This window comes from Oncorhynchus kisutch, unplaced genomic scaffold (assembly GCF_002021735.2).
Source record: "Oncorhynchus kisutch isolate 150728-3 unplaced genomic scaffold, Okis_V2 scaffold3703, whole genome shotgun sequence".
NCBI classification, from domain to species: Eukaryota; Metazoa; Chordata; class Actinopteri; order Salmoniformes; family Salmonidae; genus Oncorhynchus; species Oncorhynchus kisutch.
The window spans coordinates 258050-273339 of NW_022265648.1; the positions used below are offsets into that span (position 1 = coordinate 258050).

General features: G+C 48.7%; 1 protein-coding gene across 1 annotated transcript in view; it reads right to left on the reverse strand.

The window, feature by feature from the left end:
• Nucleotides 1-2069: 2069 nt before the first annotated feature.
• Nucleotides 2070-15290, reverse strand: part of LOC109885915 (TBC1 domain family member 30-like) — a 56865-nt gene continuing 43644 nt past the window's right edge. The window contains exons 12-13 of the mRNA XM_031820831.1: nucleotides 4746-6070; nucleotides 2070-3524 (exon numbers count right to left, since the gene is read on the reverse strand). Coding sequence (XP_031676691.1) covers nucleotides 2634-3524; nucleotides 4746-6070 — 2216 coding nt within the window. The 3' untranslated portion in view covers nucleotides 2070-2633. The remainder of the gene's footprint in view (nucleotides 3525-4745; nucleotides 6071-15290) is intronic.

The window sequence follows — 15290 nt, forward strand, 5'->3', positions numbered from 1 at the left end:
GTAATATCCAAAATAACCAGTATGTGGACAGAAGAGCTTAATGACTTTCCATGTTCTTAATGACTTTCCCTCATCATCTAGATGGGACATTCCTTTAGTTTATGAAATGCTACACACACTGGCACACACTCTTTACCCTGTGAAGTTCCTCTTGCTAATGTTTCTCCTGTCCCCATCTGGCTCCCTCCCTAGACCACCCTGGCTCCCTCCCTACACCACCCTGGCTCTCTCCCTACACCACCCTGGCTCCCTCCCTAGACCACCCTGGTTCCCCCCTAGACAGCCCTGGCTCCCTCCCTAGACCACCCTGGCTCCCTCCCTAGACCACCCTGGCTCCCTCCCTAGACCACCCTGGTTCCCCCCTAGACCACCCTGGCTCCCTCCTAGACCACCCTGGTTCCTCCCTAGACCACCCTGGCTCCCTCCTAGACCACCCTGGCTCTCTCCCTACACCACCCTGGCTCCCTCCCTACACCACCCTGGCTCCCTCCCTAGACCACCCTGGCTCCCCCGTACACAGCCCTGGCTCCCTCCCTAGACCACCCTGGCTCCCCCCCTAGACCACCCTGGCTCCCCCCTAGACCACCCTGGCTCCCCCCTACACAGCCCTGGCTCCCTCCCTAGACCACCCTGGCTCCCTCCCTAGACCACCCTGGCTCCCTCCCAGACCACCCTGGTTCCTCCCTAGACCACCCTGGCTCCCTCCTAGACCACCCTGGTTCCTCCCATACCACCCTGGCTCCCTCCTAGACCACCCTGGTTCCTCCCTAGACCACCCTGGCTCCCCCTAGACCACCCTGGCATCCTACCTTCTCGGAGGTAATCACAGAGCCTTACACCTATCCAATCACTGGTAAATCTGTACCTTCCTTTTGGCCTGAACCTTTTTATAGTCGCCCAGGTTGAGGCACATGATGCACTCTGGAAAAATAGATATCTCAAGGAGACGGAGGGCTCGATTCAATCCGTACGGCCTGAGTTCAGAGCTACAGTGTTATATGGTCTGAGTTCAGAGCTACAGTGTTATATGGTCTGAGTTCAGAGCTACAGTGTTATATGGTCTGAGTTCAGAGCTACAGTGTTATATGGTCTGAGTTCAGAGCTACAGTGTTATAACCCTGAGTTCAGAGCTACAGTGTTATAACCCTGAGTTCAGAGCTACAGTGTTATAACCCTGAGTTCAGAGCTACAGTGTTATATGGTCGGAGTTCAGAGCTACAGTGTTATATGGTCTGAGTTCAGAGCTACAGTGTTATATGGTCTGAGTTCAGAGCTACAGTGTTATATGGTCTGAGTTCAGAGCTACAGTGTTATAACCCTGAGTTCAGAGCTACAGTGTTATAACCCTGAGTTCAGAGCTACAGTGTTATAACCCTGAGTTCAGAGCTACAGTGTTATATGGTCGGAGTTCAGAGCTACAGTGTTATATGGTCTGAGTTCAGAGCTACAGTGTTATATGGTCTGAGTTCAGAGCTACAGTGTTATATGGTCTGAGTTCAGAGCTACAGTGTTATAACCCTGAGTTCAGAGCTACAGTGTTATAACCCTGAGTTCAGAGCTACAGTGTTATAACCCTGAGTTCAGAGCTACAGTGTTATATGGTCTGAGTTCAGAGCTACAGTGTTATATGGTCTGAGATCAGAGCTACAGTGTTATAACCCTGAGTTCAGAGCTACAGTGTTATAACCCTGAGTTCAGAGCTACAGTGTTATAACCCTGAGTTCAGAGCTACAGTGTTATAACCCTGAGTTCAGAGCTACAGTGTTATAACCCTGAGTTCAGAGCTACAGTGTTATAACCCTGAGTTCAGAGCTACAGTGTTATAACCCTGAGTTCAGAGCTACAGTGTTATAACCCTGAGTTCAGAGCTACAGTGTTACTGAAGTGTAAAGGCAACGTTAGTGGAGACGCTGCATATATCTGCTCAATGGGAAAGTACTTGTACATTTCAAGCTCGCTAAAGCTCTGAAACCGGGCGAGACGGTCAACCTGTAGCATGGAAGGTCTGTGTTATCGTCTCAGAACATTGAATGGAGCTCTTACCAAGATAAAATGAAACAGCCGACAGCATCCTTTCACCTTCTTTATTAGGAGTGCAGTGACCTCTGACACCAGGATGGTGGGGGTTCATTTACCAACAATACAATCAGATCAATGGCATGATATGGTCTATGGATCTTTCAGTATGGAGTCTTACTGTGGAGAGACATTGACAGGAAGTAACAGGCAGACAGGAAGTGGAAACAGAAATCAGCTGAGAGGAGGAAGGAGCTTTAAGGGTTCAACATTGTGTTATGGTGAAGAGAACTTGACCTGGAAGAGAAGGTGAGTGGACAGAGATGTCCCATGATGACATTCAGCCAGACAGACCCAGTTTACAGCTTCCTGCAGGGAGATGACTACAACATAGTGGGTTTCATAGCAGCTCTTCCTCTCCCAGTGGTTGAGAGGGGAGTGGCCTACACTGTGAAGAGTTAAGGGCCTAACTACAGCAGTGGATCAGACCATAGCTGATACTGTCCCTGCCTGTTCCTCTCAGGTACAGTCCCCTGTCCCAATGCCACAGATCCAGACCATCAGAGAGAATCTGGCTGTATATTTTCCAGAGCCAGTCAGTCAGTGAAGCGTGGCCTCTAGCGCTTCCTGGTGGAGAGAGTGGAGGAGGGACGGTTCAGGCTGAGCTGAGGGAAGTGAACTGTGGGGGTTCTGGCTGTGGGACCGTAGAGACCCAGGTTACGGGCTGCAGCTGACCTCCTGTGCTGTTTCACACTCGGGAAGGGAGAGAACACCTGCTGGGGGGTGGAGGGGCAGGAGAGAGGGAGGGAGGGAGAGAACACCTGCTGGGGGGTGGCCCCGGGTTGGTCCTGGGGCGTGGGGGGGCAGAAGAGAGGGAGGGAGGGGGATAGCGGTGTACCAGGAGTATGGGGGTTAGAGAGGGGAGTAGGGGGGTTAAAGACGGGAGTAGGGGGGTTAGTGAGGGTAACAGGAGTAGGGGGGTTAGAGACGGGAGTAGGGGGGTTAGTGAGGGTAGGAGGGGGGTTAGAGAGGGTAGGAGGGGGGTTGGAGAGGGTAACAGGAGTAGGGGGGTTAGAGAGGGGAGTAGGGGGGTTAGAGAGGGTACCAGGAGGAGGGTTAGTGAGGGTACCAGGAGGAGGGTTAGTGAGGGTAGTAGGGGGGTTAGAGAGGGGAGTAGGGGGGTTAGAGAGGGGAGGAGGGGGGGTAACAGGAGTAGGGGGGTTAGAGAGGGGAGTAGGGGGGTTAGAGAGTGTACCAGGAGGAGGCTTAGTGAGGGTAGTAGGGGGGTTAGAGAGTGTAGGAGGGGGGTTGGAGAGGGTAACAGGAGTAGGGGGGTTAGAGAGGGGAGTAGGGGGGTTAGAGAGGGTACCAGGAGGAGGGTTAGTGAGGGTACCAGGAGGAGGGTTAGTGAGGGTAGTAGGGGGGTTAGAGAGGGGAGGAGGGGGGGTAACAGGAGTAGGGGGGTTAGAGAGGGGAGTAGGGGGGTTAGAGAGGGTACCAGGAGGAGGCTTAGTGAGGGGAGGAGGGGGGTTAGAGAGGGGAGTAGGGGGAGGAGGGTTAGTGAGGGTAACAGGAGGAGGGTTAGTGAGGGTAGTAGGGGGGTTAGAGAGGGTACCAGGAGGAGGGTTAGTGAGGGTAGTAGGGGGGTTAGAGAGGGGAGGAGGGGGGTTAGAGAGGGGAGGAGGAGGGTTAGAGAGGTTAACAGGAGTAGGGGGGTTAGTAAGGGGAGGAGGGATAGAGAGGGGAGGAGGGATAGAGAGGGGAGGAGGGGGGTTAGTGAGGGTACCAGGAGGAGGGGGGTTAGAGAGGGGAGTAGGAGGAGGGGGGTTAGAGAGGGTAACAGGAGTAGGGGGGTTAGAGAGGGTAACAGGAGTAGGGGGGTTAGAGAGGGTAACAGGAGGAGGGGGGTTAGAGAGGGTAACAGAGGGAGGGGGGTTAGTGAGGGTAACAGGAGGAGGAGGGTTAGGGAGGGTAACAGGGGGTGGGGGGTTAGTGAGGGTAACAGGGGGAGGGTTAGTGAGGGTACCAGGAGGAGGGTTAGTGAGGGTAGTAGGGGGGTTAGAGAGGGGAGTAGGGGGGTTAGAGAGGGGAGGAGGGGGGGTAACAGGAGTAGGGGGGTTAGAGAGGGGAGTAGGGGGGTTAGAGAGTGTACCAGGAGGAGGCTTAGTGAGGGTAGTAGGGGGGTTAGAGAGTGTAGGAGGGGGGTTGGAGAGGGTAACAGGAGTAGGGGGGTTAGAGAGGGGAGTAGGGGGGTTAGAGAGGGTACCAGGAGGAGGGTTAGTGAGGGTACCAGGAGGAGGGTTAGTGAGGGTAGTAGGGGGGTTAGAGAGGGGAGGAGTAGGGGGGTTAGAGAGGGGAGTAGGGGGGTTAGAGAGGGTACCAGGAGGAGGCTTAGTGAGGGGAGGAGGGGGGTTAGAGAGGGGAGTAGGGGGAGGAGGGTTAGTGAGGGTAACAGGAGGAGGGTTAGTGAGGGTAGTAGGGGGGTTAGAGAGGGTACCAGGAGGAGGGTTAGTGAGGGTAGTAGGGGGGTTAGAGAGGGGAGGAGGAGGGTTAGAGAGGTTAACAGGAGTAGGGGGGTTAGTAAGGGGAGGAGGGATAGAGAGGGGAGGAGGGATAGAGAGGGGAGGAGGGGGGTTAGTGAGGGTACCAGGAGGAGGGGGGTTAGAGAGGGGAGTAGGAGGAGGGGGGTTAGAGAGGGTAACAGGAGTAGGGGGGTTAGAGAGGGTAACAGGAGTAGGGGGGTTAGAGAGGGTAACAGGAGGAGGGGGGTTAGAGAGGGTAACAGAGGGAGGGGGGTTAGTGAGGGTAACAGGAGGAGGAGGGTTAGGGAGGGTAACAGGGGGTGGGGGGTTAGTGAGGGTAACAGGGGGAGGGGGGTTAGTGAGGGTAACAGGGGGAGGGGGGTTAGTGAGAGTAACAGGGGGAGGGGGGTTAGTGAGGGTAACAGGGGGAGGGGGGTTAGTGAGGGTAACAGGGCTACCAGGAGAGAGTCTCATACAGTAGATGTTCTGAGAGGAGATTAAAGGGTCAGACTGTTGATGGTGGTGGTGGTGTGATGAGGGTGGTCGAGGAAGAGGAGGCAGGACAGGCAGCTCTGGGATGGTGGGAGAGGAGGGTAGTGTGTCTGGGTCAGTCCCTCTAGGAGAGGAGGGTAGTGTGTCTGGGTCAGTCTCTCTAGGAGAGGAGGGTAGTGTGTCTGGGTCAGTCTCTCTAGGAGAGGAGGGTAGTGTGTCTGGGTCAGTCTCTCTAGGAGAGCAGGGTAGTGTGTCTGGGTCAGTCTCTCTAGGAGAGGAGGGTAGTGTGTCTGGGTCAGTCTCTCTAGGAGAGGAGGGTAGTGTGTCTGGGTCAGTCTCTCTAGGAGAGGAGGGTAGTGGAGGTGGGGTCTGGTTTAGTTCTGATCCAGAGTCCAGCTCTAGAGACAACAGGTGCTCCTCCTCTTCCACCACAGCTGGCACCTCCTTACTGGAGGCCTGGGCAGGAGACACAGGGAGGTGACTACCCTCATCATCAGCCTTTCCCTCACCCACTCCATCTCTCTCCTCCGCCTGATGAGGGTGTCTGTCCTCCTCCGCCTGATGAGGGTGTCTGTCCTCCTCCGCCTGATGAGGGTGTCTGTCCTCCTCCGCCTGATGAGGGTGTCTGTCCTCCTCCGCCTGATGAGGGTGTCTGTCCTCCTCCGCCTGATGAGGGTGTCTGTCCTCCTCCGCCTGATGAGGGTGTCTATCCTCCATGTCTCCATACCCTAGCTGTACCCGTGCCCGGGATATGTTCCTGCGGTGGGCACGTACGTGGGCACGCCAGGGGGACCCCACCCTGCTCTGACAGTCTTCAGCCTGAGCTCCCAGTCTGTTCCTCCCCCTCTCCCCGCTAGGGGTGGGGTTAGGGGCGGGGCCAGGGGTGGCAGGGCTGGACTGTGCCTGAGGCAGGGGGACACCTCGCAGGCTGGAGGGAGGGTGTTTCAGGCTGTTCCTGGGCTTCCTGCCTAGCAACAGGTGGTTGACGACAGGAGAAGGATGTAGCTGAGATGCTAACACGCTGGTGGCTGGACATCTATCTACAGAGAGAACACACACAGGTCAATGTTGTCTGCCTACTGCAGCAGCAGGACAATAATAACACCATAGCATGACGTGAATATAAAGAGGATTCCACATGCAGCAATAAGAAACATCTAGCATTAAGACAACAATCTGGCTCTGGCTCAACCTCAGACCTCAGCACAGAGCTTACATTTATCATGGGAACAAGATGAAGAAGCTTACAGAGTTACATAAAATACTGCTTTGGGTTATAAGGAGCTTTGAGTCCTGATTACTGAAGACAGACACATCTGGGAGTTAGAAAAATAGTTTGGGGAATAGAAGCTCGGGAGCCAAATCCAATGGAAGTCTGTTACACAAGTAGTAGATCGCTATTAAGTGATGCCGTGTTCAGATGGGGAGCCAACAGGAAAGACAGACTGACACTCTTCTGTCAGTCACAGATAAGAGCCAGCACCATCCAACCCAGGCCAGCACCATCCAACCCAGGCCAGCACCATCCAACCCAGGCCAGCACCATCCAACCCCAGGCCAACACCATCCAACCCCAGGCCAACACCATCCAACCCCAGACCAGCCAACTACAGATCCTAACCCCAGACCAGCAGATCCTGACCCCAGACCAGCAGATCCTGACCCCAGACCAGCAGATCCTGACCCCAGACCAGCTGACAGCAGATCCTGACCCCAGACCAGCTGACAGCAGATCCTGACCCCAGACCAGCTGACAGCAGATCCTGACCCCAGACCAGCTGACAGCAGATCCTGACCCCAGACCAGCTGACAGCAGATCCTGACCCCAGACCAGCTGACAGCAGATCCTGACCCCAGACCAGCTAACAGCAGATCCTGACCCCAGACCAGCTAACAGCAGATCCTGACCCCAGACCAGCTAACAGCAGATCCTGACCCCAGACCAGCTAACAGCAGATCCTGACCCCAGACCAGCTAACAGCAGATCCTGACCCCAGACCAGCTAACAGCAGATCCTGACCCCAGACCAGCTAACAGCAGATCCTGACCCCAGACCAGCTAACAGCAGATCCTGACCCCAGACCAGCTAACAGCAGATCCTGACCCCAGACCAGCTAACAGCAGATCCTGACCCCAGACCAGCTAACAGCAGATCCTGACCCCAGACCAGCTAACAGCAGATCCTGACCCCAGACCAGCTAACAGCAGATCCTGACCCCAGACCAGCTAACAGCAGATCCTGACCCCAGACCAGCTAACAGCAGATCCTGACCCCAGACCAGCTAACAGCAGATCCTAACCCCAGACCAGCTAACAGCAGCCCAGAAACCCCCCTCCGTTCCAGAGCCTGCTGCTTCCTGACAGAGAGACGGTCACAAACACCTCCTCAATCTATCCATCTATAGACACCACCACATCTGTCTGTATAGATGTATACAGATGTGTTGGTGTGACCATCTGTCCGTATAGATGTATACAGATGTGTTGGTGTGACCATCTGTCCGTATAGATGTATACAGATGTGTTGGTGTGACCATCTGTCCGTATAGATGTATACAGATGTGTTGGTGTGACCATCTGTCCGTATAGATGTATACAGATGTGTTGGTGTGACCATCTGTCCGTATAGATGTATACAGATGTGTTGGTGTGACCATCTGTCCGTATAGATGTATACAGATGTGTTGGTGTGACCATCTGTCCGTATAGATGTATACAGATGTGTTGGTGTGACCATCTGTCCGTATAGATGTATACAGATGTGTTGGTGTGACCATCTGTCCGTATAGATGTATACAGATGTGTTGGTGTGACCATCTGTCCGTATAGATGTATACAGATGTGTTGGTGTGACCATCTGTCCGTATAGATGTATACAGATGTGTTGGTGTGACCATCTGTCCGTATAGATGTATACAGATGTGTTGGTGTGACCATCTGTCCGTATAGATGTATACAGATGTGTTGGTGTGACCATCTGTCCGTATAGATGTATACAGATGTGTTGGTGTGACCATCTGTCCGTATAGATGTATACAGATGTGTTGGTGTGACCATCTGTCTGTATAGATGTATACAGATGTGTTGGTGTGACCATCTGTCCGTATAGATGTATACAGATGTGTTGGTGTGACCATCTGTCCGTATAGATGTATACAGATGTGTTGGTGTGACCATCTGTCCGTATAGATGTATACAGATGTGTTGGTGTGACCATCTGTCTGTATAGATGTATACAGATGTGTTGGTGTGACCATCTGTCTGTATAGATGTATACAGATGTGTTGGTGTGACCATCTGTCCGTATAGATGTATACAGATGTGTTGGTGTGACCATCTGTCCGTATAGATGTATACAGATGTGTTGGTGTGACCATCTGTCCGTATAGATGTATACAGATGTGTTGGTGTGACCATCTGTCCGTATAGATGTATACAGATGTGTTGGTGTGACCATCTGTCCGTATAGATGTATACAGATGTGTTGGTGTGACCATCTGTCCGTATAGATGTATACAGATGTGTTGGTGTGACCATCTGTCCGTATAGATGTATACAGATGTGTTGGTGTGACCATCTGTCCGTATAGATGTATACAGATGTGTTGGTGTGACCATCTGTCCGTATAGATGTATACAGATGTGTTGGTGTGACCATCTGTCCGTATAGATGTATACAGATGTGTTGGTGTGACCATCTGTCCGTATAGATGTATACAGATGTGTTGGTGTGACCATCTGTCCGTATAGATGTATACAGATGTGTTGGTGTGACCATCTGTCCGTATAGATGTATACAGATGTGTTGGTGTGACCATCTGTCCGTATAGATGTATACAGATGTGTTGGTGTGACCATCTGTCCGTATAGATGTATACAGATGTGTTGGTGTGACCATCTGTCCGTATAGATGTATACAGATGTGTTGGTGTGACCATCTGTCCTGTATAGATGTATACAGATGTGTTGGTGTGACCATCTGTCTGTATAGATGTATACAGATGTGTTGGTGTGACCATCTGTCTGTATAGATGTATACAGATGTGTTGGTGTGACCATCTGTCTGTATAGATGTATACAGATGTGTTGGTGTGACCATCTGTCCGTATAGATGTATACAGATGTGTTGGTGTGACCATCTGTCCGTATAGATGTATACAGATGTGTTGGTGTGACCATCTGTCCGTATAGATGTATACAGATGTGTTGGTGTGACCATCTGTCTGTATAGATGTATACAGATGTGTTGGTGTGACCATCTGTCTGTATAGATGTATACAGATGTGTTGGTGTGACCATCTGTCCGTATAGATGTATACAGATGTGTTGGTGTGACCATCTGTCCGTATAGATGTATACAGATGTGTTGGTGTGACCATCTGTCCGTATAGATGTATACAGATGTGTTGGTGTGACCATCTGTCCGTATAGATGTATACAGATGTGTTGGTGTGACCATCTGTCTGTATAGATGTATACAGATGTGTTGGTGTGACCATCTGTCTGTATAGATGTATACAGATGTGTTGGTGTGACCATCTGTCCGTATAGATGTATACAGATGTGTTGGTGTGACCATCTGTCCGTATAGATGTATACAGATGTGTTGGTGTGACCATCTGTCCGTATAGATGTATACAGATGTGTTGGTGTGACCATCTGTCCGTATAGATGTATACAGATGTGTTGGTGTGACCATCTGTCCGTATAGATGTATACAGATGTGTTGGTGTGACCATCTGTCCGTATAGATGTATACAGATGTGTTGGTGTGACCATCTGTCTGTATAGATGTATACAGATGTGTTGGTGTGACCATCTGTCCGTATAGATGTATACAGATGTGTTGGTGTGACCATCTGTCCGTATAGATGTATACAGATGTGTTGGTGTGACCATCTGTCCGTATAGATGTATACAGATGTGTTGGTGTGACCATCTGTCCGTATAGATGTATACAGATGTGTTGGTGTGACCATCTGTCCGTATAGATGTATACAGATGTGTTGGTGTGACCATCTGTCTGTATAGATGTATACAGATGTGTTGGTGTGACCATCTGTCTGTATAGATGTATACAGATGTGTTGGTGTGACCATCTGTCTGTATAGATGTATACAGATGTGTTGGTGTGACCATCTGTCTGTATAGATGTATACAGATGTGTTGGTGTGACCATCTGTCTGTATAGATGTATACAGATGTGTTGGTGTGACCATCTGTCTGTATAGATGTATACAGATGTGTTGGTGTGACCATCTGTCTGTATAGATGTATACAGATGTGTTGGTGTGACCATCTGTCTGTATAGATGTATACAGATGTGTTGGTGTGACCATCTGTCCGTATAGATGTATACAGATGTGTTGGTGTGACCATCTGTCCGTATAGATGTATACAGATGTGTTGGTGTGACCATCTGTCTGTATAGATGTATACAGATGTGTTGGTGTGACCATCTGTCTGTATAGATGTATACAGATGTGTTGGTGTGACCATCTGTCCGTATAGATGTATACAGATGTGTTGGTGTGACCATCTGTCTGTATAGATGTATACAGATGTGTTGGTGTGACCATCTGTCTGTATAGATGTATACAGATGTGTTGGTGTGACCATCTGTCTGTATAGATGTATACAGATGTGTTGGTGTGACCATCTGTCTGTATAGATGTATACAGATGTGTTGGTGTGACCATCTGTCCGTATAGATGTATACAGATGTGTTGGTGTGACCATCTGTCCGTATAGATGTATACAGATGTGTTGGTGTGACCATCTGTCCGTATAGATGTATACAGATGTGTTGGTGTGACCATCTGTCCGTATAGATGTATACAGATGTGTTGGTGTGACCATCTGTCCGTATAGATGTATACAGATGTGTTGGTGTGACCATCTGTCTGTATAGATGTATACAGATGTGTTGGTGTGACCATCTGTCTGTATAGATGTATACAGATGTGTTGGTGTGACCATCTGTCCGTATAGATGTATACAGATGTGTTGGTGTGACCATCTGTCCGTATAGATGTATACAGATGTGTTGGTGTGACCATCTGTCCGTATAGATGTATACAGATGTGTTGGTGTGACCATCTGTCCGTATAGATGTATACAGATGTGTTGGTGTGACCATCTGTCTGTATAGATGTATACAGATGTGTTGGTGTGACCATCTGTCCGTATAGATGTATACAGATGTGTTGGTGTGACCATCTGTCCGTATAGATGTATACAGATGTGTTTGGTGTGACCATCTGTCTGTATAGATGTATACAGATGTGTTGGTGTGACCATCTGTCTGTATAGATGTATACAGATGTGTTGGTGTGACCATCTGTCTGTATAGATGTATACAGATGTGTTGGTGTGACCATCTGTCCGTATAGATGTATACAGATGTGTTGGTGTGACCATCTGTCCGTATAGATGTATACAGATGTGTTGGTGTGACCATCTGTCCGTATAGATGTATACAGATGTGTTGGTGTGACCATCTGTCCGTATAGATGTATACAGATGTGTTGGTGTGACCATCTGTCTGTATAGATGTATACAGATGTGTTGGTGTGACCATCTGTCTGTATAGATGTATACAGATGTGTTGGTGTGACCATCTGTCTGTATAGATGTATACAGATGTGTTGGTGTGACCATCTGTCTGTATAGATGTATACAGATGTGTTGGTGTGACCATCTGTCCGTATAGATGTATACAGATGTGTTGGTGTGACCATCTGTCCGTATAGATGTATACAGATGTGTTGGTGTGACCATCTGTCTGTATAGATGTATACAGATGTGTTGGTGTGACCATCTGTCTGTATAGATGTATACAGATGTGTTGGTGTGACCATCTGTCCGTATAGATGTATACAGATGTGTTGGTGTGACCATCTGTCCGTATAGATGTATACAGATGTGTTGGTGTGACCATCTGTCTGTATAGATGTATACAGATGTGTTGGTGTGACCATCTGTCTGTATAGATGTATACAGATGTGTTGGTGTGACCATCTGTCCGTATAGATGTATACAGATGTGTTGGTGTGACCATCTGTCTGTATAGATGTATACAGATGTGTTGGTGTGACCATCTGTCTGTATAGATGTATACAGATGTGTTGGTGTGACCATCTGTCCGTATAGATGTATACAGATGTGTTGGTGTGACCATCTGTCTGTATAGATGTATACAGATGTGTTGGTGTGACCATCTGTCTGTATAGATGTATACAGATGTGTTGGTGTGACCATCTGTCTGTATAGATGTATACAGATGTGTTGGTGTGACCATCTGTCTGTATAGATGTATACAGATGTGTTGGTGTGACCATCTGTCTGTATAGATGTATACAGATGTGTTGGTGTGACCATCTGTCCGTATAGATGTATACAGATGTGTTGGTGTGACCATCTGTCTGTATAGATGTATACAGATGTGTTGGTGTGACCATCTGTCTGTATAGATGTATACAGATGTGTTGGTGTGACCATCTGTCTGTATAGATGTATACAGATGTGTTGGTGTGACCATCTGTCCGTATAGATGTATACAGATGTGTTGGTGTGACCATCTGTCTGTATAGATGTATACAGATGTGTTGGTGTGACCATCTGTCTGTATAGATGTATACAGATGTGTTGGTGTGACCATCTGTCCGTATAGATGTATACAGATGTGTTGGTGTGACCATCTGTCCGTATAGATGTATACAGATGTGTTGGTGTGACCATCTGTCCGTATAGATGTATACAGATGTGTTGGTGTGACCATCTGTCCGTAGAGATGTATACAGATGTGTTGGTGTGACCATCTGTCCGTAGAGATGTATACAGATGTGTTGGTGTGACCATCTGTCTGTATAGATGTATACAGATGTGTTGGTGTGACCATCTGTCCGTATAGATGTATACAGATGTGTTGGTGTGACCATCTGTCCGTATAGATGTATACAGATGTGTTGGTGTGACCATCTGTCCGTATAGATGTATACAGATGTGTTGGTGTGACCATCTGTCCGTATAGATGTATACAGATGTGTTGGTGTGACCATCTGTCCGTATAGATGTATACAGATGTGTTGGTGTGACCATCTGTCTGTATAGATGTATACAGATGTGTTGGTGTGACCATCTGTCCGTATAGATGTATACAGATGTGTTGGTGTGACCATCTGTCTGTATAGATGTATACAGATGTGTTGGTGTGACCATCTGTCTGTATAGATGTATACAGATGTGTTGGTGTGACCATCTGTCCGTATAGATGTATACAGATGTGTTGGTGTGACCATCTGTCTGTATAGATGTATACAGATGTGTTGGTGTGACCATCTGTCTGTATAGATGTATACAGATGTGTTGGTGTGACCATCTGTCTGTATAGATGTATACAGATGTGTTGGTGTGACCATCTGTCCGTATAGATGTATACAGATGTGTTGGTGTGACCATCTGTCTGTATAGATGTATACAGATGTGTTGGTGTGACCATCTGTCCGTATAGATGTATACAGATGTGTTGGTGTGACCATCTGTCTGTATAGATGTATACAGATGTGTTGGTGTGACCATCTGTCTGTATAGATGTATACAGATGTGTTGGTGTGACCATCTGTCTGTATAGATGTATACAGATGTGTTGGTGTGACCATCTGTCCGTCTGTCTGTATAGATGTATACAGATGTGTTGCTGGTTACCAACATAATTATAACAGTATAAATAAATGCTTTGTAATACCCGTGGTATACGGATCAATATACGTGTGTGTGTGTGTGTGTGTGTGTGTAGAGTTGACAGTGTGTTACCTGTGTGTGTGTAGAGTTGACAGAGTGTTACCTGTGTGTGTGTGTGTGTGTGTGTGTGTAGAGTTGACAGTGTGTTACCTGTGTGTGTGTAGAGTTGACAGAGTGTTACCTGTGTGTGTGTGTGTGTGTGTGTATAGAGTTGACAGTGTGTTACCTGTGTGTGTGTAGAGTTGACAGAGTGTTACCTGTGTGTGTGTGTGTGTGTGTGTATAGAGTTGACAGTGTGTTACCTGTGTGTGTGTAGAGTTGACAGAGTGTTACCTGTGTGTGTGTGTGTGTGTGTGTGTGTGTGTATAGAGTTGACAGTGTGTTACCTGTGTGTGTGTAGAGTTGACAGAGTGTTACCTGTGTGTGTGTGTGTGTGTGTGTGTATAGAGTTGACAGTGTGTTACCTGTGTGTGTGTAGAGTTGACAGAGTGTTACCTGTGTGTGTGTGTGTGTGTGTGTATAGAGTTGACAGTGTGTTACCTGTGTGTGTGTAGAGTTGACAGAGTGTTACCTGTGTGTGTGTGTGTGTGTGTGTGTGTATAGAGTTGACAGTGTGTTACCTGTGTGTGTGTAGAGTTGACAGAGTGTTACCTGTGTGTGTGTGTGTGTGTGTGTATAGAGTTGACAGTGTGTTACCTGTGTGTGTGTAGAGTTGACAGAGTGTTACCTGTGTGTGTGTGTGTGTGTGTGTATAGAGTTGACAGTGTGTTACCTGTGTGTATGTACTGCTGCCTGGCCTGTTGTTGTGTAGAGTTGACAGTGTGTTACCTGTGTGTATGTACTGCTGCCTGGCCTGTTGTTGTGTAGAGTTGACAGTGTGTTACCTGTGTGTGTGTACATCTGCCTGGCCTGTTGTTGTGTAGAGTTGACAGTGTGTGTGTGTAGAGTTGACAGTGTGTTACCTGTGTGTGTGTACAGCTGCCTGGCCTGTTGTTGTGTAGAGTTGACAGTGTGTTACCTGTGTGTGTGTACATCTGCCTGGCCTGTTGTTGTGTAGAGTTGACAGTGTGTGTGTGTAGAGTTGACAGTGTGTTACCTGTGTGTGTGTACAGCTGCCTGGCCTGTTGTTGTGTAGAGTTGACAGTGTGTTACCTGTGTGTGTGTACATCTGCCTGGCCTGTTGTTGTGTAGAGTTGACAGTGTGTGTGTGTAGAGTTGACAGTGTGTTACCTGTGTGTGTGTACAGCTGCCTGGCCTGTTGTTGTGTAGAGTTGACAGTGTGTTACCTGTGTGTGTGTGTGTGTGTGTAGAGTTGACAGTGTGTTACCTGTGTGTGTGTGTGTGTGTGTGTGTGTGTGTGTGTGTGTGTGTGTGTGTGTGTAGAGTTGACAGTGTGTGTGTGTGTAGAGTTGACAGTGTGTGTGTAGAGTTGACAGTGTGTTACCTGTGTGTATGTACAGCCGCCTGGCCTGTTGTTGTGTAGAGTTGACAGTGTGTTACCTCTGTGTGTGTACAGCTG